The following is a 9,657-nucleotide window of genomic DNA, read 5'->3' on the forward strand; positions in this document are numbered from 1 at the left end:
TCCTTCCTTCCTTCCTTCCTTCCTTCCTTCCTTCCTTCCTTCCTTCCACCCCCTTTCCCTCCTTCCTTCCCTCTTTCCCTTCTCCCTTCCTCCCCTTCTTTCTTTCATCACCTTCCTCACCTTCCTTACCTTCCTTCCTCACCTTCCTTACCTTCCTTCCTCACCTTCCTTTCTTCCTCACCTCCTGGTATTTATGTTTGGCTGGACAGTAACAATTCAAAATCCTACTTAAGGTTTTATTTTCCCCTCCATGCAATTTTAACAATGTTGTGCTATGTTGAGAAGTGTAACTTCTGTTAAATTTCACTTTTACCCTAGCAAATTTGGATATATGTGTTGTAGATCTGTAAACAATACAGAACAGAATAAACTACTTTGTTCAGATACATATTTTAACCATTTTGAGCCCTAAAATTGTTTTATCTGGAATTTTCCACACAAATTGTTTCATAGAAGCTCCATTTGGGAGTAAAAACCACATACAAGTAATGCAAAAAGTAAGGCTAAACACCACTTGTGAATTACACTTTATAATATTCCAGAAATATATATATGTTTGTATCTCCAGAATTTTCTGTAATCAATGTACCCAGGACTGAGATTGTACATGTGGGTTTTTTTGTGTGTTCTTGAAAACACCATGTATTTTGTACCACCTGCTTCTATATGTGAAATGGCAAGGCACCCCTATTTCTGCAGGGCCATTCCTGGTGTAACCCTATGTGCTTTCCTCAAGAGTTTCCCACCTCCATGCTCTGTAGGTTGCTCTTCAAACAGTGTCCGCTCTGACTTACATGATTAGTCCTTCATTAAATCTGTTAGGAAAGAAAAGGCCGTTTATAGGTAGCCCTTCCCATGATCTGAGGAAGAAGGGGGTTTGAGAGGAACCCTGACCACAAACACAGAGTTACTGAGGCACACTGCTCTGAGATATTTTCGTATTGCAGAAGGATGGGGTTTGCAGACTTAGTTTCCAGTGGGGGGGAGGAGGAGCATGTGCGAGGGGAAATCTTGTAAATAAATTCACTTTTCTTCTCCGTGACTCCGGCAGAGGCGTCTTGTTTGTGACATAGGAGAAGTCCATGATGATAACTTAATTATTGGAAGCAATGTTACTTTAGTGAGATCACTGGCATTTTTACAATGTTTGTACAAGCATCAGCAATCTAGAGGAGAGAGACACTTTGGCACAAGCCAGACTTTTTCTTGGCCCATCATTTAAAACCCATAAATTATAAACAGCCCCCTTTCACACTCAATAGGAACTCAGATCTTTTGCAACAGCATCTGATGTGATGAACTCCAGTCACCTATTTAAAACACAACTAGTCAGCCAAGACCAGGCCTGGGGCTGATCCTAGCCTTGCTTTTCTTTGCATGTAGGAGTCACATCATCCCTTCCCCTCCTTCCCTGCTCCCTCCATCTGCTCCAGACCCGTAGCAGGGTCACTGAGCCAAGGCCTCTCAATGTCGGCAGCACTGCTGCAGTGTTTGGAATAGAAAGCTGCTGACAGCACTGGTTGAGGGGCGTCAGGGGTGTACTGCGCTTCAGTGAGTCTGTGAAGGTTCCCCTGTTCAGTGGGTTTTGGGTCTCCGGTTGCTGTTTTGGCTCTTATGGTAACTCACTATTTAATGGGGGCCCAGCAGTTTCCCTGCTGCAAAAGGAGATGAAGCTTTGTGTCATCTCTGTGCAGTCAGTACAGGACTGAGCTGCACCTTTGTACCCTGCTTCTTTTGAGGGGTGTCCCATCCATGTCCCTCTGTCTAGGGCCTGGTGAGCAGCACCAGGGCAGGGGACCCCAGTCAGGCACAGCCAGGAGCTCCCAGGGATGCCACTCTCTTGCAGGTGACACTTGTGTGAGGCTGGGGAAGCAAAACCAAATGCATCCTGCTTCATTAGCAAGTGGTCCCTGAGCAAAGTAGGGTTTACAGCCCTGGTCCCTAGGTGGTCCAGGGAGGGATTCCAGGGCACCCCATATGGCTGCCACCGTGGGACCATGCCTGGGTCGTCTGGGCTGCACCAACCTATCCATGGGTAAAGAGGAGGCAGCTGGCTGCAGGCAAAGCAGGCAAGGACAGGCGGCAGCGGAGGCTAGCTAAGAAAGAGGGAGCCCACCAGCATCAGCTAGAAGCCCCCTGACTTTCTTAGGGACCCACTGGATCGTTGATGCTCCGTTGGCAAGAAGTCTGAAGGCAGGACCCTCCACTGGGGTCTCTGCACCGCTGAAACAGCCTGCAGAAAGGTCTAGGCACAGAAGGGATTACTCTGCTGAGGAACAAAGAAGGTAAAGCGGTTGGGGGTGCTGGGGTCCTGCTGGGAGGGTGCCTCACTGACAGCCGTCAGCCAGGGAGGCAGGGAAGGAGCTGCAGCTCACAACACCGTCCTTCTACGTGCCAGCCTGCTGTGTGTGCCCAGCAGCCACACACAATGGCAGCCCAGTGAAGGCACAGCATGCTGTGTGGTGGAGAGGCCCAGGCATCCAGCAGACCTGCCTGGGAACAAAAGCTGGAGCCAGACGGGCAGCACAAAGGGGCTGGTGCTGCTAGGGCAATTAGGGCTGCGGTGGTTGGCTGGGCACCATGTGATGTTATACATAGACGAACTGACTACCTCTGCTTTTAAAAGGCATTAGATGTGCTGGACCACAGCTCTGTTGGCCGCAGCCACTTTCCAGGGACTGAGTGGCAGGTTAATCCCTGAACAGGCTCTCCATTCCCATGTGAGCAGCAGCAGTGGCAACTTGGTCCTGGCTGGCAGTGGAGCTGGTGGGGGAGGGAAGAGGCTGGCTCTATTAAGGGTCATCAATCACATGATGAACACTTTTCACTCGACAGTGTTCCTCTGACTTCTCTTCTAGCCTGAGCCAGCTGGGACTCGATCAGAAACTCCAGCAGCAGAGGAATAGCCCAGTCCCAGAGCCCCAGAGCCATGGAGTAATATGGCAGGATGGGACGGAGCCCCTTTGGTCAGAAAGGCTGAGATGCAAAAGGGAACACAGCAAGGTGTCGTCTGTAGCAGCACATCCACAGACCTCTGCAGAAACTTCTTGGGAGCAGACTTTGGCCTTTGTGTTCACCTTCAGAGCCTAGGATCCTGGAGCTCCTTGAACCCAGAAAGGCTCAGCTGCAATGATCATAAGCACAAAGCTGAACGTAATCAGCATGGGATCTGTACTATTAGTAGGATGGAGTCTTCTGGGTAAAAATACTCTTGAATGTACAAGTTGAGCACTTCTTTCTTTCTTTTTAGTTTGTTGATGTGCAGTTTTTCTGGCAACAGCAGAAGTTTTGAAGAGGGCAGACAACCTCCAGCCCCTTTGTAGTAACGATCTTTCCTCCAAGGAACTTGGGCCACTTTTTAGGACCTTTGGGAGTAAGAAGGGCTAGGCAAAGCAGAAATCCTGGCTGCAAACCCTTTAACATCTCTGTTTTGCACAGAGCAGCATGGCTTACCTTAATACCTCTGGGTTATCCATACATGTATATTTTCCTATAAAATTCATAGCCATGGGACAGAAAATGGCATTACATGGCGCAGGGGCTCGAGTGGAATTACTCTTCTTGGCAAATCTTTACAGAATGAGGGAGAGACTCCTTTTCTCTGTGTTCATGTGGAGGATCTTTATAGTTAATCCCACAGACTGTGAGAGCAGAGGTCTCTGTCCCAGGCCTGGTGAAACTGCCCCAGGGGTCAGCCAGGAAAGCAGAGCTTGTGGCAGGGAAATACTGATGGCAGAGGGAAACACGCTTTCCTCAGGAAGAGCGCAAAATGCGTTGCCTGTTTGGAAGGGCTGTGCTTGTGCTGGAGCTGAGCCTGCCCCACCCCAGAGCGGCAGAATGATTTCCCTTCTTTGCCCTGGGGTCTCTGCACATCCCTGGTTTTATTCACACTGTACAAAATAAACTCCCCAGAGCTTCTCCTTTTTCTCTGCTAGCCTTCCTTCCAGGGGCCTTTTATGGTTTGCCTGTGTTAACAGGGACAATGCTTAAATCCGCAGTGTTTGCTTCCTTCTCTTTGGGATGCCCACCCATGCCCTGGCTGTCTCCACACGATGGAGTGCATCCCCACATACCGCTGAGAACCAGCTCTCTCTTGCTGTTATGTTGTGGCAGCAGAGGGGCAAGGACAAGGCCATGCTTTAATCAGACCTTCTGTATCATTTTCCTGAGAACGGGGTTGAGCAGGGGTCTGTTGAATCTCCTGTATGTTATTGAGACAAGCACAGATGGTGGAGGCTTACTCCAGAGAGGAAAGGCAATGTGCACCAACCTCAAAGTAGTCCTTGTGGCTCAGGGCTGCCATTGCCTTCATGCATGTGCTGCTCAAGCAGCCTCCTCAGTGCACTGCTGGTAAGCATCTGCATTCAACAGGGCTTTGGGCTTTTTCACTGGGCTTGTTTCTACATCACATCTTAATTTCCCAGTGGCTGTGTCAGGCTTTGCAGTGGCCCATGTGCTCCCAGAAGTGTGGTGGCACAGGGGTTGGTTTGGTCCATTGTTCTCACAGGGGTTTCTGGACCAGCAGCTCCTCTGGTTCGTGCCATCACTGCACTACTTGACAGACATCCCCAAACCTCCCCGCCATTCTCAAATTGCCTTTGACAGCATCACATTCCTCCCACCCTTCTTTTTAACTCAGTTTTCTTCTTCCTCCTTTTGACTTCCAGGGACTCTTTCCTATTAGACCTCTTGCAAAAAAACAGCAAAACCAGCTGCAGTCTCTCAATTTCCTATCACTGGGACTTAGCCATATAAGTATGAACACTGTGAAATTCAGAAGCATAGAAAATCAGATCCCTGTCAAAAGCCAAAACAGCAACAAGAGATGCTCTGCCTGTGTTTAGCTACTGATTCCTGCTTTCCTCACCCTTGAACAGTCCTGCAAAAACAAACAGGTAGTGAACAAGAAACTCAGTAACAGAATCCAGCTGTGTGAATGGAAAGATCGTATGTTGGTGTGAACATGGACAGCTCTTCTAGCGTTTAAAACAGAGCTTTAGGTGTAATTAAACCAGTTGTGTTCTGCAAACAGAAGACTCAAGTAGAGCAGCAACCCTCCTCCAGAGCCAGTGCTATTTGCTTCATTGCAGGCAAGAGTTTTTACAGCAGGGGAGACTGAAAAGCACAGATGCTCTCCTACATGGCCAGCCTTTCTCTGCTAAAGAGCTTGGTGTTCCCAGGCTTCTGTTTTGCCAGAAGATGACATTTTCCCAACTGCTCTGATTGCCGTGGGTGTGCTGAGCAAGTTTGTATCATCCATAATTTAACCCCTCCGTCAAAATGTAGGTTTCCTGACAAGGTATATTTAATTTGAACTCTTCTTCTAATGTATACAACCAAATAGAAATATAGGTGATATCCCATTACTAGTGCAGCAGGGTAGCATAGATGAGACTGTGTCTGGAGAACACCTAACTTTGTGTCTCTGTGCTTACCAGTGACTGCTCTGTAGATCCCAAGTCCCAAGCACATTAATGCTGCAAAGCCAGCCTTTGCTCTGGAATAGCTGCTTTATAGCAGGTGGGTTGGATGAGCTGGGAAGAAAGCAGGGCTAACGGAAGTTGACATCACTGATCAGAGCCCATACGCAGTGAAGCACACCTCTGTCCTTGTGGGCTTGCATCTGCCTGTCCCAGGGATGTGTCATGTCAGGGCCTCTGCAGGAAAGAAATAGAACAGGCCTGCTGTGAACCCTCAATTGGGTGTAATAGTGGGGCAGCTGGGGCTGAGCTGCAGAGCACTTCTTTGTGGGAAAGAGTTGAGGTTGAGTCAGTGAAACGGTCTGATTGTGTCTCCCAATGGTCTGATTGTGTCTCCCAATGGTGTCCCTTCTCTGCTACCAGCCCTCTGAAATCTGTGGAAGACCTTGTGTAACTTTTCCTTCTCTGGAGATCCTGGTTGCCCTTGGTTGGTTGTCACCATGTCAGGTCCTCACAAAATCTGTGGCCTCTTCTTGACCACAACAAGCAGAGCTTTGGCCAAGAGTTTATTGAGCTATTTGGGCTGTTGAGTCTAAGGCACTGAATAAAGGCATTTAAAGTTTGTGGTTTTATTCAGAAATATATTTTTTTTATAAGGTACCACCTTGCATTTCCCAACTGATTTCACATCCACTTCCTAAGACTTAGAAGGTTACATGTGCAATTTGAAGCAGCATGATGCAGCTATTGCTCGTGTTCTTTGTCTGTCCACTCCCAAGTCACTGAAGCCCAAGTGTGCTCTGCCCAGAGCACCCTTTTGCTGTTCTGAACTGCATTGACACATGATTATCAGTCACTTAAAAATGCTTCAGGTACATCTCAGCAGTATGGGTAATGTCAGGAAAGTATAATCTTGTTTGAACTCAAAGTTTTGTACAGAGTGAACAGTCCTCTGTAAAATGTTAAATTTAGTATGAGTCCTCCATTCCTGGTGAGGTACTAAACACAACATTTTGTATTCAGTGTGAATACAGGTTTTATGGAGAGGGGAAAAAAAAAAATCCTTTCCATTTTGATGCTCTTCAAAATCCATAAACTAAAATTTGTTTCATTAAAAGTAGGTTCCTTGTGGGGAAGATAAGAAAATTAAGTCTTAAAGCAGTTCTCAGATATAAAGATAGAATAGTTTTGGGGCTTTCATTTATTAATCAAGTAAATAGGGTGAAATAGTAAAAGATGAGGATGTGCAAATCACTCTTTCTAAGAGGGATTCAGCAGTCATATTGATTCCAAAGTACGTAATGCAGCTATACTAAGGTGGGAATACTAACAGTTTTCCTGCGTGTGCATGGCAGTCCACACCATACATGGTCTAAAAGACTTCAAGTAAGAGCTACTGGGGCCCACACATGTTTACCTGTAACAAAGACTTATTTTTTTCCTAATTCTGCAAGCATAATTTATAATAGGACTGCTTAGGGATCTTATGGAGATGAATGTTTTTATTTCCCTCCACATCAGATTTCCAGTTATGTTTCAATACAGTGATCTTTAAGTATTGGCATCTTAATGATTGACTTCTATAATCTGGGACAACTTTCCCACATTTTGTAGTGATACACTTTCAAATCGCAATTGAAAGTATCTTGATACCTCTTTTTTTTCTATTTTATTTCCCTCATCCTGTGAGTTCCTGACATATTTTTATCAAGATAAATCCGTTTAATGGAACAGACCTAATTTTAATTTTGCAGCTGATCATTACAGGAATTATCCTGATAGGCACCATGTGGGAGCAAGGCCAACCTCTTGCTATATTTAGAAGGAGAGTTTTGTGCAACTTGCAAGCAATTTTTTAATTCTAGTGGTTGAATTTCCTGCTGCATCCACAAGGAAATAGGTCTTGGCTTCACTTGCCTGAGTGCAAGAGGTATATAGATGCCCCATCCCTGAAGACATTCAAGGGCAGGCTGAATGTGGTTCTGGGCAACCTGATATAGTTGAAGATTCCCTGCTCATTGCAGGGGGGTTGGATTAGATGGCTTCTGAAGGTCCCTTCCAACCCAAACTATTCTATGTTTCTATGATTATCAATTGACAAGTTAGATAAAACTCATCATTATCCAAATCAAGCATGTGTAGCTCAGACTGAATGGTCAAGTGTGACTTGGAGCCATGTAGGGAAAGACCATCCTTCTTGGAGTCCAGGCTTCATATCCTTCGCACTTGTTCTTGTTGCCTGCCATTCTGAGGGGATGAAACCAAGAGAGGGAGTTGGAGTGGTTGCCTGGGCAGTGCAGCTTGCTGCAGTCTCTGCCAGGTGAAAGCGCTCTGTAAACAGTACTGAATCGCCTAGGGAAAAATGAAAGCCCATTAACGGGGTGAGCCCGGGGATTCACTTTTGAGAGGCTGCAGAGCACTTATCTGATGGAGCGAGACCATTAAGTGCCGCGAGGTGCAGCATCCCCCAGCCGGGTGCGGACAGCCTGGGGGTGCTTGCGCAGTCCTCCTCTCCCCCGGCTGCTCCCCCGGGCCGCGCGGGTTCCCGTGGAAGCTCCCGGGGGCTTGGCCGACAGCAGGGCAAGGGGAGGGGGCAGAGCTGCCCTGGGACGGGAGCCCTGCCAGTCCAGGGGAAGCGGTCTGTCCCGACGGGGTCTGGGGAGGGCTCGGGGTGCTGCCCACCCGCAGCCCCGCACCGGCCCTGGGCGGGTGGCCGTGGGCCGTGAAGCCCTCGGCGCCCGGGACCCCCGGTGCGGGCTTCCCGCGCAGGGTTCCCATTGGCCGCGGGGCGGGACGTGCCGCCCCACTCCCAGCCCTATATTAGGGAAATATTGCCCCAGCGGGGTGTGGGGAGCGGTGCTGCCCCGCAGGCCATGGACCTGGGGTACTTTCCCCTCGCCTTCCCGCCGGGGCTGTGCCGCGGAACCCCGGAGTCACCCTTTTCCCGGCTGGCGGACGGCACCTTCCTGGCGCTGGGCACCGCAGCCAGCGCCGCGTCAGCCCCGCCGCCGGCTGCTTGCGCAGGGGCAGCGGGGTACACGGCGGCCGCCCCCGCGGCGCCGGGCTCCAGCTACCGACCGTCCCGCGGAGCCGGGCCGTCGGACTGCTCCACATCCATCTTCCCCGGGAGCGGCCGCCCGCCGACGCCTCCGGAGGCCGGCCCCTCCTGCCCCGGCGGTGTCCCCCCGCCCGGCTCCCTGGCCCCCTCGGCGGCCCCGGCGGCGCCCCGCACCTTCGAGTGGATGCGAGCGAAGCGGAGCCCGCCCGGGAGAAGTGAGTGGGGCGGCGGGGGGCGGGCGGGGGCTGCTCCCATCCCAGCTCCCCTCTGATCCCCTCCTGCCCCGACCCCCGCCCAGCTCCGTTCCCCTTCCCCCCGCTGAAGCGCGGTGTTTTTCGGCGTTGCAGGCGGTGCGGCGCCGTGCAGGGGGGACCCTCCCGCCTGCCCCGCACGCACCAGCTTCAGCACCAGGCAGCTCACGGAGCTGGAGAAGGAGTTTCACTTCAGCCGGTACCTGTCGCGGGCTCGCCGTCTCGAGGTGGCCCGCTCGCTGCGCCTCCGCGACGCCCAGGTGAAGGTCTGGTTCCAGAACCGCCGCATGAAGCAGAAGAAGCGGGAGCGGGAAGCGCTGGCCGCCCCCACCGCCGCGCCCGCCGATGCCCTGGGCGGCCCGGCGTGAAGCCCCACGGCCCCCGACGGAGGGGTCCGCCGGGGACGTCGGGGCAGGGAGGGATGCTGCAGCCGGCGGGAGACTCGCGGTGCCCTTTGGCGCGGGACCGCGGCGAGGCAGCTCCCCTGTGGTTGTTGGTATTTTCTTTCTTTCTCTATTGCAACTTATTTACAGTTTTATTTATGAGGATTCAGGGAAAAGTGCCAGCCCGGAACGCTGCTGCTCAAATTCTGCCCGTGGGAGCGGGCTGGCACAGCCTGGAGATAACGGGGACTGCCGCTGCACCGGCTGCCCTGGGTTCGGCGGCTGCCCAAGCAGCCGGCCCCTTCCCCGTTTTCCATTTAAGGAGAGATACGCAGGCTAGGGCAGAGTTCATGCAGAAGAAGGGGGGAAAGCCCGAGAAGGCAGAGCAGAATAGAGCAGGGAAAACTTCTCACAGGAGTATGAGTCCAGGATCCCCTCTGGAAAAAGTGCCCTTGTCTTGTGCCCTACCCTTCGCAAAATTGCTGCAAAAAATTATGCTGTTTCTGCTTGTATTTATTCCTCGTTCGTTCCTATTCCTTATGCGG

General features: G+C 50.9%; 1 protein-coding gene across 1 annotated transcript; it reads left to right on the forward strand.

Moving 5' to 3' along the window:
• Positions 1–7,769: 7,769 nt before the first annotated feature.
• On the forward strand, positions 7,770–9,100 carry LOC133266628 (homeobox protein Hox-D1-like). Its single transcript, XM_061448085.1, has 2 exons — positions 7,770–8,693; positions 8,826–9,100. The coding sequence occupies exons 1-2, from the start codon at positions 8,294–8,296 to the stop codon at positions 9,095–9,097; spliced, it is 672 nt and encodes a 223-aa protein (XP_061304069.1). The 5' UTR covers positions 7,770–8,293; the 3' UTR covers positions 9,098–9,100.
• The last annotated feature ends 557 nt before the right edge of the window (positions 9,101–9,657 follow it).

This window comes from Pezoporus flaviventris, unplaced genomic scaffold (genome assembly GCF_033815535.1).
Source record: "Pezoporus flaviventris isolate CSIRO_AGI_PZ_B2104156 unplaced genomic scaffold, CSIRO_AGI_Pfla_v1 ptg000001l, whole genome shotgun sequence".
In the NCBI taxonomy this organism is placed as follows: Eukaryota; Metazoa; Chordata; class Aves; order Psittaciformes; family Psittacidae; genus Pezoporus; species Pezoporus flaviventris.

What these genes read in the sequence shown, in the direction of transcription:
- LOC133266628 (XM_061448085.1), top strand. Translation starts at nt 8,294, where the DNA reads ATGGACCTGGGGTACTTTCCCCTCGCCTTCCCGCCGGGGCTGTGCCGC. An exon ending in GCGGAGCCCGCCCGGGAGAA is followed by an intron (nt 8,694 to 8,825) that starts GTGAGTGGGGCG and finishes TCGGCGTTGCAG; the next exon opens with GCGGTGCGGCGCCGTGCAGG.